At 36.4% G+C, this 15244-nt stretch overlaps 1 protein-coding gene across 1 annotated transcript in view; it reads left to right on the top strand.

The window, feature by feature from the left end:
• The window catches only part of FAS (Fas cell surface death receptor), a 95459-nt gene extending 90191 nt beyond the window's left edge, over positions 1–5268 (top strand). The window contains exon 10 of the mRNA XM_053692203.1: positions 1891–5268. Coding sequence (XP_053548178.1) covers positions 1891–2168 — 278 coding nt within the window. The 3' untranslated portion in view covers positions 2169–5268. The remainder of the gene's footprint in view (positions 1–1890) is intronic.
• Positions 5269–15244: the final 9976 nt, after the last annotated feature.

Here is a 15244-nt window from a genome sequence, read left to right as displayed (position 1 = left end):
AATATAAATATAATTTATATTGTAGCTATATTAGGATTTATTTTACAGGTAAGTATTTAGCTTTAAATAGGAATAATTTATTTAATAAGAGTTAATTTATTTCGTTAGATTTAAATTATATTTAACTTAGGGGGGTGTTAGTGTTAGGGTTAGACTTAGCTTTAGGGGTTAATACATTTATTAGAATAGCGGTGAGCTCCAGTCGGCAGATTAGGGATTAATGTTTGAAGTTAGGTGTCGGCAATGTTAGGGAGGGCAGATTAGGGGTTAATACTATTTATTATAGGGTTATTGAGGCGGGAGTGAGGCGGATTAGGGGTTAATAAGTGTAGGCAGGTGGAGGCGACGTTGTGGGGGGCAGATTAGGGGTTAATAAATATAATATAGGGGTCGGCGGTGTTAGGGGCAGCAGATTAGGGGTGCATAGGGATAATGTAAGTAGCGGCGGTTTACGGAGCGGCAGATTAGGGGTTAAAAATAATATGCATGGGTCAGCGATAGCGGGGGCAGCAGAATAGGGGTTAATAAGTGTAAGGGTAGGGGTGTTTAGACTCGGGGTACATGTTAGGGTGTTAGGTGCAGACGTAGGAAGTGTTTCCCCATAGACAATAATGGGGCTGCGTTAGGAGCTGAACGCGGCTTTTTTGCAGGTGTTAGGTTTTTTTTCAGCTCAAACAGCCCCATTGTTTTCTATGGGGGAATCGTGCACGAGCACGTTTTTGAGGCTGGCCGCGTCCGTAAGCAACTCTGGTATCGAGAGTTGAAGTTGTGTTAAATATGCTCTACGCTCCTTTTTTGGAGCCTAACGCAGCCATTCTGTGAACTCTCAATACCAGAGTTATTTAAAAGGTGCGGCCAGAAAAAAGCCAGCTTTAGCTACGCGGGTCGTTACCGACAAAACTCTAAATCTAGCCGTAAGTTAGCTACAATGTAACTATTAGTTATATTATAGCTAGCTCAGGTTTTATTTCACGGGTAAGTATTTAGTTTTAAATAGGAATTATTTAGTTAATGATAGTAAGTTTTATTTAGATTTATTTTAATTATATTAAAGTAAGGGGTGTTAGGGTTAGACTTTGGGTTAGGTTTGGCAGTTTTTAACTTTTGTATTTTGGCGGCGATGTTAGGGACAGCAGATTAGGGGTTAATAACAGTAATGTAGGTTGCAGCGATGTTAGGTACTGCAGATTAGGGGTTGATAATATTTAACTAGTGTTTACAATGCGGGAGTGTGGCAGTTAAGGGGTTAATATGTTTATTATAGTGGCGACAATGTCCGGAGCGGCAGATTAGGGGTTAATAATTTTATTTTAGTGTTTGCAATGCGGGTGGACCTCGGGTTAGGGGTTAATAGGTAGTTTATGGGTGTTAGTGTACATTTTAGCACTTTAGTAATGAGTTTTATGCTACAGCTTTCTAACATAAAAGCCATAACTACTCACTTTCTGTTTACGGTATGGATCTTGACGGTATAGGCTGTTCCACTCACTTTTTGGCCGTACAGGCAAACTCGTAATACCGGCGCTGTGGAACTCCCATTGAAAAAGGTCTTTTTGAAAGCTGCGGTAGTTACGTTGCGTTACGGCCAAAAAAGTGTGCGGTGCAGCTAAACCTGCAAGACTCGTAATACCAGCGTTAGTGAAAAAGAGCCATAACGCTGCTTTTTCACTCATACCGCAAAACTCGTAATCTAGCCGAAAGTTTTTTTTTTCTATTAGACAAGTCCCTCTCTTAAATAAATATATGAATTTTGTCTGTATAGTCAGGTGATCACTGCGGTAACAGTGAACACCTTGCAAGAAAAAAAAGTGCTTTTATTTCTGTACTGCACAATGAGGCCTCTGTAATCTATAGTATAACCCCTATAACTTCCTTTATTTTTCTCTTTAGACATTGACTTAAAAGATGTTCTGCTACAAGAAATCGCAAATGAACTTACATTGCAAACTGTGATATCTTGTGTGCTTAAACTGGGTGTCAGTGATGTCAGAATTGATGAAATTAAAAATAACAACCCTGGGAATGCTCAGGAACAGAAGCGTGCGTTGCTTAAAGACTGGTATAGTAGTAATGGAAGATCTGGAGCATTTAAAAGACTTATGGAAACTCTTCAGAAGATTGGAAACAAAGCTGAAGCAGAAAGAATAATACAACAACTTGTTAAATGATTTGTTTAAATAATTTTTGTATTAGTAATATCTGTTTACAAAAAAAAAAAAATTGGACCATCTAAACCTGTCTGTGCTTAAAATAGGAGCATCCAAATTAATTTGCTCTGTCAACCATGAATACTACACACAGGGCCGTCTTTAATATTGACTGGACCCTGGGCAAAAATTTTCTTGGGCCCCCCCCATGCATTTTTGCTCCCCACCCCAACATCCCAAAAAACAACTAAATCAATTTTTTAAAAAAATATTAGCCCAGCAGTGGATCATCCACTGCTGGGCTAATCATTTAAAAAAAAATTAAATAGATTGCAATATGTGAAACTGGACCTAAGCAGTACTAATAAGTAAATAAATATATAAATTCCTCCACTGTGGATTAATTTAATATTCTTTTGAATGTGAATCTGGTGTGAGGTTAGCTGGTTAAAGAGATTTAGGGCAGCCAACAGGAGCAAAGCAAGGTAAAGACTGAGGAGGAAGCATAGAGGTGCAGACAAATATAAGTTTAGTCACTCGAACAGCAGAACTACTATGAGAAGCTGTAAAATCTGAGACAGAGAGAAAACAAAAACTATAAAAATAAACCTTACATTAATGTGTGAACTATCAGCATGACAGTATACATCAGCCACAGCAGTACATGCCACTTCTTTGCTAGGAACAAGTTCCCTCTCACCCTGCACTAGACAATGCTGCATGGGGAGGGTAGTGTGTGCACTCACTTATTCTTCCCACTGACACCTTCCTACAAAGCACTGTTCCCCTAACAAACTTCAGTTAGTTGATCTTAGGGCAACAGCAGAAAGAGCAGGGCTAAGGGGACCAGCAGACTGGATGCTGTCTGTCCAAGGCTGCATGGATAGTGTGAGATGAGTCACACAGCCTCAAGACTGAAGAGAGCAGTGTATGCAGCTGCACAGATGATCAAATCCTCACGTCCTTGCCGCTCCAGCTTTCTGCTGCATGCGCCTACAGTCAGCCCTACCCAGAAAAAATCCCCACCACTAGAGCAGTGACCTAACAGTGGTAACCCCAGTAGGACCTTTTCTGATGCAGTGGGAATGGCTGGATGCCGAGTTAGGGCTTTGCATTCAGTGCTGCACAGTGCACATCTAAAACAGCACATGGCAATAGCTTGGCATGTCACATGACACCGGCACGGTCTGGCACAGTTTTAAATTTTTTTTTTTATAAACAGAGTACTTTTGACTGTGACAGTATTAGGACTGAATGTGTGTGTTCCCCATGTCAAAAGGACATGTCATAAGGACTATTGGGCCCCTCAACAGAAACTGGGCCCTGGGCAGCTGCCCCTTTTGCCCTGTGTTAGAGATGGCCCTGACTACACAGTATACTCCTACATTGCAGAGAAAGACTGAACCCTTATGACTATTTAAAAAAAAAAAAAGTTTTTTATTTAGCACTTAACCATACATACAGAAGCCTCAAATATAGAGAAATCAAATTGCAGCAAATCCATACAGAGACATCTGCATGCTGGTCAAGTATTTTTTAAATTATAAATACCAACATACCAACATGTAACACCCACCCTTGAACATAACAAACTTCTCTCAACAGTTCAAGTCTAATAGCAATATCTCAGCTCATGTGTCAAGCATGACAAGTTAAGGCAATACATAGGTTGCAACCATAATAAAGACTGCAGAATAAAAAGGAAAATGTGGAGCCAAAAATCCTTATCACAAAACCATACCCAGATCAAGAAACCTGCCCTTAATCCAATATACATCTCCTTTGTTCTTAAAGTACATATTCAGACTTACAAAATGGTGCAATTATTTTGGATTTAACATTTCTAGGGAGATAATGTAGGTACATTTCCCACTCAGGGCTTCATGATCTAAGCCTCGCCAGATCAATCCTAGTTTTTCTGTCCGACTCTCGCAAGAGCTGCCCAGGTGGAATGATCGTAAAAAAGGGGCAGTCCCTGCGAGTGGCGAGATAGCTCCTATTGAAAGTAATGGAGCTCGCTGGACATGGACACTTCACTACTTAAAGCGAAGTTAGCAGTGAGTAGGGGGCGCACTTTAAAAATGAAATCCCACAGCCAATATAAATCATATTATGCTGATTTCTGAGTATATCATCTTACAATTGTCTATATTTTCGTATGCATGTGTTTTTCTATTAGGGTTATAAGTATTTATAGTGTTTTGAGAAAAGCTTGACACCTTTTAGTTGTCAAGAAAAAAATTGTGGGATCTGCAGGATTAGATTTAACAAGCCGCGGATGCTGCTGTCTCCGCCCGAAGTTTCCGGCTGGCCGGAAACTAAAGTTAAGCAGCCATAGTTGTAAGACCACTGCTTATTAACTTGTCCAGCACTTTTAAGATGGCGGATAGCAATCATCCCGATCAAATACGATCGGGATGATTGACACCCCCTGTTTGAGGCCGCAAATGTGCAGGGGGCGGCATTGCACAAGCATTTCACAAGAAATGCTTGTGCAATGTTAAATGCCGACAGTGTATGCTGTCGGCTTTTAGCGATGTCAGGCGGACATGATTCGCTACAGCAAATCATGTCCGCCCGGCATTTAATAAATCTACCCCATAGTCTACTTTGCCGTACAGGTAGATTGTCCTTCTGTAAAAATAGACTGTGAAAATAAATATAGGTTTTACACATTTTACTCAACCAGAACCTGATTTTACCCCATATAACTCTAATCTTGGGGCAGACCCAAACAAGGTGCAGAAAATCCAGGTCCTCTTTAGAGCATTTGGTGCATTTATTCCCTGCCTCAGCAACACATTTACTTTGTACTCTCAGTGTGATGTACGCTCTAAATTTTCTGTGTGTTTCTCTCAAGAATGAAGATAACGTAGTATCTTTAAGATTAATCCTGCTGACTACAATGTGGAGCAGTTTGCATTGAGAAGCTTGCACGGTATTGTGTAAATGCAGATGTGCACATTAAAAATAATTGCTTATATTATTATTACATAAGAGGTGCAATGGTTCAAACTTGAAAGTCTTCATATTATGTTCTGTGCTTATAATTTACCAATTGTTGTAACATACAGTTCTATTCACCTATAAAATGTTAAAATATACTTGAAATATAAAGAAAGCCTGTGTGTTTATATTAATTTTAATAATTTAAGGAATATGAAACCCTTATTTTCATGGTACAGATAAACCATATAATTGTAAATAACTTTCAAATTTACTTCCATTATCAAATTTGATTCATTCTCTTGATATCATTTGTTGAAGGAGCAGCAATGCTCTATTAGAAGCTAGTTGATAATGTCAGGTGAGCTAATGATATATGTACAGCCACCAATCATCAGCTAGCTACCAGTAGTACATTGCGGCTCCTAAGCCTACTTCAGTAAAGGATACCTAGAGAATAAAGCAAATTAGATAATAGAATTACATTGGGAAGTTGTTTAAAATTGCATACTCTATGCAACACATACATTTTCGATTCTGACTTTACTGTCCTTTAGAAAAGGACTGTTAAGTCAATATTTTCCTTTTTTGCTTCTAAAAGAGTTTAGTTTTATTTATTTTTCTGAAAACTTCTTAAAAGTTTCTAATCTGGGATTTTATGTTGGAGCTGGCTTGCTCCTGTCAACCACTAAAGCTGTGACAGCAAGAGAGCAATATATACTTAACTTTAGTATCAATATGCACAACTATACGTCTTTCTAATTTTAATATCTGTTTACTTTGCTTTAATAGCATATGGAAGTCAAAATAAAAAAATCAATAAAAAAATCATAGTACCATTCAAAAGTCTTGACAGACTCAGTGATATAAGAGCTTTTCTTTATAATAATGAATAATCAAAACTATTAAAAAAATACAAATTGAAGTGACCAAACACTGTTGCACAAATTAATACTATTTGATATTTTTAGAGTCTTCAAAGTAGATGGACTTTGCCTTGATAACGGCTTTGCACACTTTTTGCATTCTTTCAACCAACTTTATACAGTTGCCCATTAAATGCTTTTCAAATAGGTTTGAAGGATTTCCTATATATGCTGGGAACTTGTGAGCCTCTTGTCCTTCAAGTGACTTAAAGGATTACTTTCTGTTATAATTTTTAAGCTAAACAACTAACATATTAAAGTTAATAAACATTAATTAAAACCTACTGACCTATATTTTCTCCAGAACAAAGTTTCATAACGTTATAAAAGTTATATCTTTTATTCGCAGATGATGTCACGTTATCCTGCCCACTATTTTAAGCACTGAGTGTTCAAAATACTTAAACCAATAACTTTGTGTTTAAAGCGCCATTTTGAAACCTAGGTATTGTAAGCGGATTGGTACAGAGCAAAGGATACCCACAGCGTGGGTTTGGAAAACAATTAAATTTGCAGACAAGATTTCTGATATACGGTAGAGATATGTTAATGAAATGCTATTGATAAAGAGCGTATTTGGGGTAGTTAGTTAGTAACAGGCATAGAAAATATTTACTTACAGTGGCCCTTTAAGGCCAGGTGATTGGATGTAGCACACCCAAGACAAACAAATTACTTAAAGGGACATGAAACCCAATTTTTTTCTTTTGTGATTTAGAAAGAGCATGTAATTTTAAACAACTTTCTAATTTACTTCTATTTTCTCCTGTTAAGTGTAGTCAGTCCACGGATCATCCATTACTTATGGAATATATCTCTTCCTAACAGGAAACTGCAAGAGAATTACCCAGCAGAGCTTGCTATATAGCTCCTCCCCTCACCTATCATACTCAGTCATTCTCTTGCAGCCTAACTAGATAAATTTACCATAAGATATGGCGTAAATATTTACATTGGTCCGAATCCAAGAGTTACTCATGGAGTAAGGTTAGGATTCCTAGGATATTGTCCTTTCTACAAGAGGGTTTAGAAAAGGGCTTATCTACTAGTTCGTTAAAGGGACAGATTTCTGCTCTGTCTATTCTTCTACACAAACGTCTGGCTGAAGTTCCAGACGTTCAGGCTTTCTGTCAGGCTTTAACTAGGATTAAGCCTGTGTTTAAGTCTGTTGCTCCGCCGTGGAGCTTAAACTTAGTTCTTAATGTTCTTCAAGGCATTCCATTTGAACCCCTTCATTCCATTGATATCAAGTTGTTATCTTGGAAAGTTCTGTTTTTGATGGCTATTTCCTCGGCTCGAAGAGTCTCTGAGTTATTTGCCTTACATTGTGATTCTCCTTATCTGATTTTCCATTCAGACAAGGTAGTTCTGCGTACTAAACCTGGGTTCTTACCTAAGGTAGTTACTAACAAGAATATCAATCAAGAGATTGTTGTTCCATCTCTGTGTCCTAACCCTTCTTCAAAGAAGGAACGACTTTTGCATAATCTGGACGTAGTCCGTGCCCTGAAATTCTATTTGCAGGCAACTAAGGATTTTCGCCAAACTTCTTCCCTGTTTGTCGTTTACTCTGGACAGAGGAGAGGTCAAAAGGCTTCGGCTACCTCTCTCTCTTTTTGGCTTCGTAGCATAATACGATTAGCCTATGACACTGCTGGACAGCAGCCTCCTGAAAGGATTACAGCTCATTCTACTAGAGCTGTGGCTTCCACCTGGGCCTTTAAAAAATGAGGCCTCTGTTGAACAGATTTGCAAGGCTGCGACTTGGTCTTCGCTTCACACTTTTTCAAAATTTTACAAATTTGACACTTTTGCTTCTTCGGAGGCTGTTTTTGGGAGAAAGGTACTTCAGGCAGTGGTTCCTTCTGTTTAATGTTCCTGCCTTGTCCCTCCCTTCATCCGTGTACTTTAGCTTTGGTATTGGTATTCCATAAGTAATGGATGATCCGTGGACTGACTACACTTAACAGGAGAAAACATAATTTATGCTTACCTGATAAATTCCTTTCTCCTGTAGTGTAGTCAGTCCACGGCCCGCCCTGTTTTTACGGCAGGTCTAAATTTTAATTAAACTCCAGTCACCACTGTACCCTATGGTTCCTCCTTTCTCATATGCTTTGGTCGAATGACTGAGTATGATAGGTGAGGGGAGGAGCTATATAGCAAGCTCTGCTGGGTAATTCTCTTGCAGTTTCCTGTTAGGAAGAGATATATTCCATAAGTAATGGATGATCCGTGGACTGACTACACTACAGGAGAAAGGAATTTATCAGGTAAGCATAAATTATGTTATCTCATTTGCTTCATTCTCTTGATATCACTTGCTGAAAAGCATATCTAGATATACTCAGTAGCTGCTTATTGGTTGCTGCACATAGAGGCCTTGTGTGATTGGCTCACACATGTGCATTGCTATTTCTTCAACAAAGGATATCTAAAGAATTGAGCAAATTAGATAATAGAAGTAAATTGGAAAGTTGTTTAAAATTGCATGCCCTATCTGAATCATGAAAGTTTATTTTTGACTAGACTGCCCCTTTAAGAGACCATCCTGGAGTCATCTGATGATCATCAAACTACTTTAGAAGTAATTTGCACATCATCAGACATCATCAGCCTTGTAAAGTCATAAAGTAAGGTAATAAAATCTGGGTGACTGGTCTGACTTCAGATGATTAGTAGATTACCTTACTGATTACTTCACAAGCATGAGCAGCCAGTGAATGACTCTAGTTATCTCATTTAAATATTTTGGCCTGTGGGCGTACTTCAGGATGGCTTCTGATGATTAGTCTGGAGTCATCAATTACTTTAGAATTACTCCAGAAAGATCATATTTTTTTACTAAGGACACCCTCGCTCTCTTATTTTTCAAGCAGCTGCAGGTGTGTTTTGGGTCATTGACCTGTTGATAAACAACAGCCCAGATTAATTTAGGATTTAAGGAATTTACTTGACATCGCTGTAGAAGAAAGTTGTATGTACTAAAGTACAATTGACTTTTAGTTTTAAAAGAACTGAAAGAACCACTTTTTATAGTAGTTAAAAAATACATACATGAATGGTTAATCTACCAGGGACCTCGATAATTTCAGGGATTGGCTCTGTCATTGACAAATTAGGGAATTGGTTTTATCTACACCTATATCCAATAGTCTTTTCTCTTCTTGGCTATTTAAAAGACTGTCAGCATTTACTGGGAATGTAAAGGACTTCAATTGGAAGAATAACTATGAATAGTGTACAATACATGTAGTGTCGTTTTATTCAAATATCACACATGAATTTGGCATACTAGCATTAGAGATAATACCCTCTATGTGAATTATTCAACTACTTTAATCTCTTTTTGTGTGAAAACAACAGAATATTTACTGAGACAATTTTATCTAGAAACATGCGACACAGCCATATGCCAATATTTTTATGATCTGGTTTGAAATTAAATATATTGTCTCATTTGAAAACACTTTGAGATACTATTATTGCATATAATAGGTGCCTTAATATATTAATTGTTTGGCACAAGTCACCATATTCAATAGATGATTTGACCAAATATCTTAACATTTAATGGACATAAAAAAACTACTTTTTTCTTTCATGATTCACATAGAGCAAACCATTTTATTCAACTTTCGAATTTATTTCTATTATCAAATTTTTACTACTGGATTCTAGCTGAACACATCATTTGAGTCAATGGCAGGAGGCATATATGTGCAGTCACCAATCAGTTGCTGTCTCCATGTAGTACATGGCTGCTCCTGAGCCTACTGGGTATGCTTTTCAACAAAGGATGCCAAGAAAACAAATTTAATAATCAAAGTAAATTGGAACGTGAATTTACATTTTATATTGCACTCACTTTTAAAAATATAAAAACAAGCACTTCAATGTGAGACCCCATGTTATCCCAGAAATGAGGATTTGTTCTTGCCCTCTTGAGAAACTTTTTTTGAGAAAGTCTGACCGTCTTTCAGACGAAACGCATAGAAGCCGATCTGTTTTACTGACGTGGAGACCCACGTGTCCGTATACGTCATTACCCATGTGACCCCCACCAAAGACGAACATCACAGTAGTGAAAGACGGCTAACGTAATGGAGTACGGGTGAACACACAGAGGACAAGGACAAAACCTCATATCTGGGGTAACACAGGGTCTCCCGTTGAAGTGTTTGTTTTTATATTTTCAAATGTGATTGCAATTGTTAAGCGTGTAGAAGCAATGTCTTACAATTAAAGCAAACTTCTACCTTGAATCGAAGATGCGCTGTTGGTTGTGTTTTGCATTTCCTAATTGACATTGATACCTTACTACATGCAGCACTTTGTGAAAGGAGCATATTTATAAATTGGTTTGGTTACAAGACTGGAGACATAGACTGAATTCCTCTGGCTTTTACCTATTTTACCTATCTGCCAGCAACTGGTGACAATGTTTATATATAGAGCATAGTTTATGTGCACATTTTATGTTTTCACTGTGAAAGGACTTTTCACTGTGAACAATAAGTTGTAATATTAGTTTAAAATTTGATGTTTTTATTACCTTTATCTGAAAGATTTGGTTAGTTTTACACCAGAGGTTAGTATATCATCAAGTTATCTGATTTACATACTTTAAAGTTCCATTATTTGTCTTGAGTGCTTAAACATTTAAATCAAATTATTGCATTTAAGCCAATAGTCTCATAAATAACTCCACATAAACTAAATTTTATCTATATGACACTCATGAACTAGTATTGTTTAGCTGTGAAAAACTGTCAAAATACACTGAGATAAGAGGCGGTCTTCATCGGCTCAGAAATCAATTTACGAGCCTACCTAGCTTTAGCTTTCAGCAAAGAATACCAAAAGAACAAAGCAAATTTGATGATAAAAGTAAATAGGAAAGTTGTTTAAAATCTGGATTATTCAATTTTAATTTTGAATTGCCTAACCCTTTAAAAGAAAAAAAAAACACTCCTGTGTTTCCCTTCCAATATATTGGAATGAGGGGATAAATTAAAGAAAGGTAAAGAAGGAAAGCAGGCACTGCTCAAAAAGGGTTCCATAAAAGCTTGATCCTTTATTTCAACATCTTTAAAAAGTTAACAGCTTCAAACGCTGAAAGTTGCGTTTTAGAAAAAGGTACAAAAAATGACAAATACAAGGCAGGGGAAGTGTGACACAGATTGTCTGACTAGTTTCGAGTCCTCACAGGACTCTTATTCATAGACATGAGGAGGGAAAGGAGAAGCCTGCATTTAAAGGAAAACCTGTGTGCAGCAGGCAGCTGATTCCTATGTAAATTAATTAGGAAACTCAGTTCATGGTTAACCTCTAAATGTGCAGGTACCTTCTAAACCTCAACCAAATTTTTTTTTTATTAAAAACAAAGTAATGAATATCCCAGTAACATAATGTTAGGTTTAACAGTTGATAATCTCATTTATAAACATTTAGCAAGATACATGCACTCAAACAATCACTGTGTGTAATGTATATAAAGGATTATAATTTCTTAGTATCCTTAATTTTGCAAAATGATAACATAGCAAACAATTATCTGTCTATTGGATGTTATGAAAATTATTTATTTAAAAACAAAACTATATTATTATCATGATAGAAAAATTTTTTTGGCAAAAATTTCTAAGTAAAGCAAAGGTCATATACAGGTAGCCCTCAGTTTACACCGGGGTTAGGTTCCAGAAGGAATGGTTGTAAATCGAAACCGTTGTAAATTGAAACCCAATTTATAATGTAAGTCAAGGGGAAGTGAGGGAGATAGGTTCCAGGCCCCTCTCAAAATTGTCATAAGTAACACCTAATACATTATTTTTAAAGCTTTGAAATGAAGACTTTAAATGCTAAACAGCATTATAAACCTAATAAAATCACACAACACAGAATATATAATTAAACTAAGTTAAATGAACAAAAACATTTGCTAAACAGCATTATAAACCTAATAAAATAATCACAACACAGACTTCACTTGCATTTTTCTGCAAACAGTTCTTTCTATGCATTCCAATATGGACTGATTTATAGACAGGAAGATCTTGTTCCTTTGAAATCTGCTCGATAGCTCAGGTCTGGTTAAACTGATTCATTTCAGCTTGCTTGGCTTTGCTGCAACACAAGCGGACAGCTCCACCTATTGGCTATTTTAATAAATGCACTGCTTCTCAATGCTTTTCAATAGCAGTCACATGACTGGAAAAAAAGGTTGTTATTCTGAAACGGTGTAAATTGAACCGTTGTAAAACGAGGGCCACCTGTATGTATAAATGCACTATGGTGTGGCATTCTGTGTGCAAGTGATTTATTGCAAACATCCTTAGATGAAGATAAGCATTCTTAGATGAAGATAAGCATTCTTAGATGAAGAAAGATATTTATACATTAAGTGTCAATGAAGAAATTTATGTCGCATTCTCGATTCATGCCCCTAGGGGAACGAGTTTGTAATTTTAACATCCAATATAGTTCCTTCTTTTCCAAAGATTTAAATTTATTTCCACCTCTAATGGGTAACTTTACTATATCAATTATTTTTATGCTTATGTTTGCTTCATTTGTAAAATGGAAACTGTTGAAGTGGTTAGCTACTGCAGAGTCTTTATTGTAATTTTTGGTATCTCTTATGTGTTCATTGAACCGCTTTCTAACTTCCCTAGAGGTTTGTCCTGTATACTGCAATTTGCATATGTTGCATGTAAGAAGATATACCACAAAAGTGGTGCTGCAATTTGTATAAAAATCTATGGTGTGTTCTTTTTCTGTGCTAGTGCTAAAAAATGCATTGCCTTCCTGAATATGATAACACATATTGCAATTTCGTCTGCCACATTTGTAGTTTCCTTTATGTGTTAGCCAGTCATGTTTATTTCCTTTATTTCTCACAACTAAACAAGGGGTATTCTTTGTCCCAAAGTTTTTGATTTTTTAGAAACATATTTAATGTTGTTTATGAAAGGTCTGAGAATGTCATCTCCTGAGAGGATATGTGAATGTTTTTTTAGAATTTTTACAATGTCATTGTAATGTTTGGAATATGCTGTTGTGAAAACTATAGCATCTTTAAAACTGGATTCTTTTCTCTTATTTTTATTGTTTTGTGTTCCTGATGTTGTATTGTAATTTTTAATTTCTTTTCTACATTTTTCTAAGCTGTTAGCATTGTATCCTCTACAAATTTATCTTTTTTTCAATTCTAAAGATTGTGTTTCATAAATATTGTCTGATTTTGTATTTCTCCGGATCTAATGAATTGACTATGTGGTATTGCTTTAATTAAATGTGTGGGGTGTTGTGACGTGGCATACAGAATGGTGTTGCCTGCAGCTTCCTTACGATAAGTGCTAGTAACAATGCAGTTGTTGATAATTTCTAGTGTGAGATCTAGATAGTTTACAGCCTGTGTGCTAAATATCCCTGTGAATTTCAAATTAAATGGATTAATGTTAATATAATCCATAAAAATTTTAAATTCTACATCATTTAATGGTTTCTTTGCAATGACCAACAAATCGTCTATGTAACGAATGTACAATAAGATGTCCTCGAGCCAAGGATTTTGTGTACTATAGATATGTGACAATTCCCACCAGGAGACATATAAGTTTGCAAATGCAGGGGCAAACTTAGCCCCCATGGCGGTGCCACATATCTGATTATAAAAACATCCGTCAAACCAAAAATAATTATCTGAAAGTAAGAATCTTAATACATCTCCAACATATTGTTTTATATGGACACTTATGTTCATCTCTCTCTGAAGGAAAAATTCTATTGCCTGTACCCCTAAATCTTGGGGGATGCATGTATATAAAGAACATACATCAATTACTGCCCATGAGTAACTGTCCTTCCAGCTGACAGTGTCCATAATTTCAATTAATCTGGCACTGTCTTTTAGATAGGAAAGCTGCTTCTTTGCAATGGGTTGCAATACATCATCCAACCATGCCCCCAAGGGCTCAAACAAGGAACCCACCCCTTGGTCCTTGTTTGAGCCCTTGGGGGCATGGTTGGATGATGTATTGCAACCCATTGCAAAGAAGCAGCTTTCCTATCTAAAAGACAGTGCCAGATTAATTGAAATTATGGACACTGTCAGCTGGAAGGACAGTTACTCATGGGCAGTAATTGATGTATGTTCTTTATATACATGCATCCCCCAAGATTTAGGGGTACAGGCAATAGAATTTTTCCTTCAGAGAGAGATGAACATAAGTGTCCATATAAAACAATATGTTGGAGATGTATTAAGATTCTTACTTTCACATAATTATTTTTGGTTTGACGGATGTTTTTATAATCAGATATGTGGCATCGCCATGGGGGCTAAGTTTGCCCCTGCATTTGCAAACTTATATGTCTCCTGGTGGGAATTGTCACATATCTATAGTACACAAAATCCTTGGCTCGAGGACATCTTATTGTACATTCGTTACATAGACGATTTGTTGGTCATTGCAAAGAAACCATTAAATGATGTAGAATTTAAAATTTTTATGGATCATATTAACATTAATCCATTTAATTTGAAATTCACAGGGATATTTAGCACACAGGCTGTAAACTATCTAGATCTCACACTAGAAATTATCAACAACTGCATTGTTACTATCACTTATCGTAAGGAAGCTGCAGGCAACACCATTCTGTATGCCACGTCACAACACCCCACACATTTAATTAAAGCAATACCACGTAGTCAATTCATTAGATCCGGAGAAATACAAAATCAGACAATATTTATGAAACACAATCTTTAGAATTGAAAAAAAGATAAATTTGTAGAGGATACAATGCTAACAGCTTAGAAAAATGTAGAAAAGAAATTAAAAATTACAATACAACATCAGGAACACAAAACAATAAAAATAAGAGAAAATAATCCAGTTTTAAAGATGCTATAGTTTTCACAACAGCATATTCCAAACAATACAATGACATTGTAAAAATTCTAAAAAAACATTCACATATCCTCTCAGGAGATGACATTCTCAGACCTTTCATAAACAACATGAAATATGTTTCTAAAAAATCAAAAACTTTTGGACAAAGAATACCCCTTGTTTAGTTGTGAGAAATAAAGGAAATAAACATGACTGGCTAACACAAAGGAAACTACAAATGTGGAAGACGAAATTGCAATATGTGTTATCATATTCAGGAAGGCAATGCATTTTTTAGCACTAGCACAGAAAAAGAATACACTAT

This window comes from Bombina bombina, chromosome 9 (assembly GCF_027579735.1).
Source record: "Bombina bombina isolate aBomBom1 chromosome 9, aBomBom1.pri, whole genome shotgun sequence".
Classification (NCBI taxonomy): Eukaryota; Metazoa; Chordata; class Amphibia; order Anura; family Bombinatoridae; genus Bombina; species Bombina bombina.
This window is presented reverse-complemented; position numbering and strand designations above follow the sequence as displayed.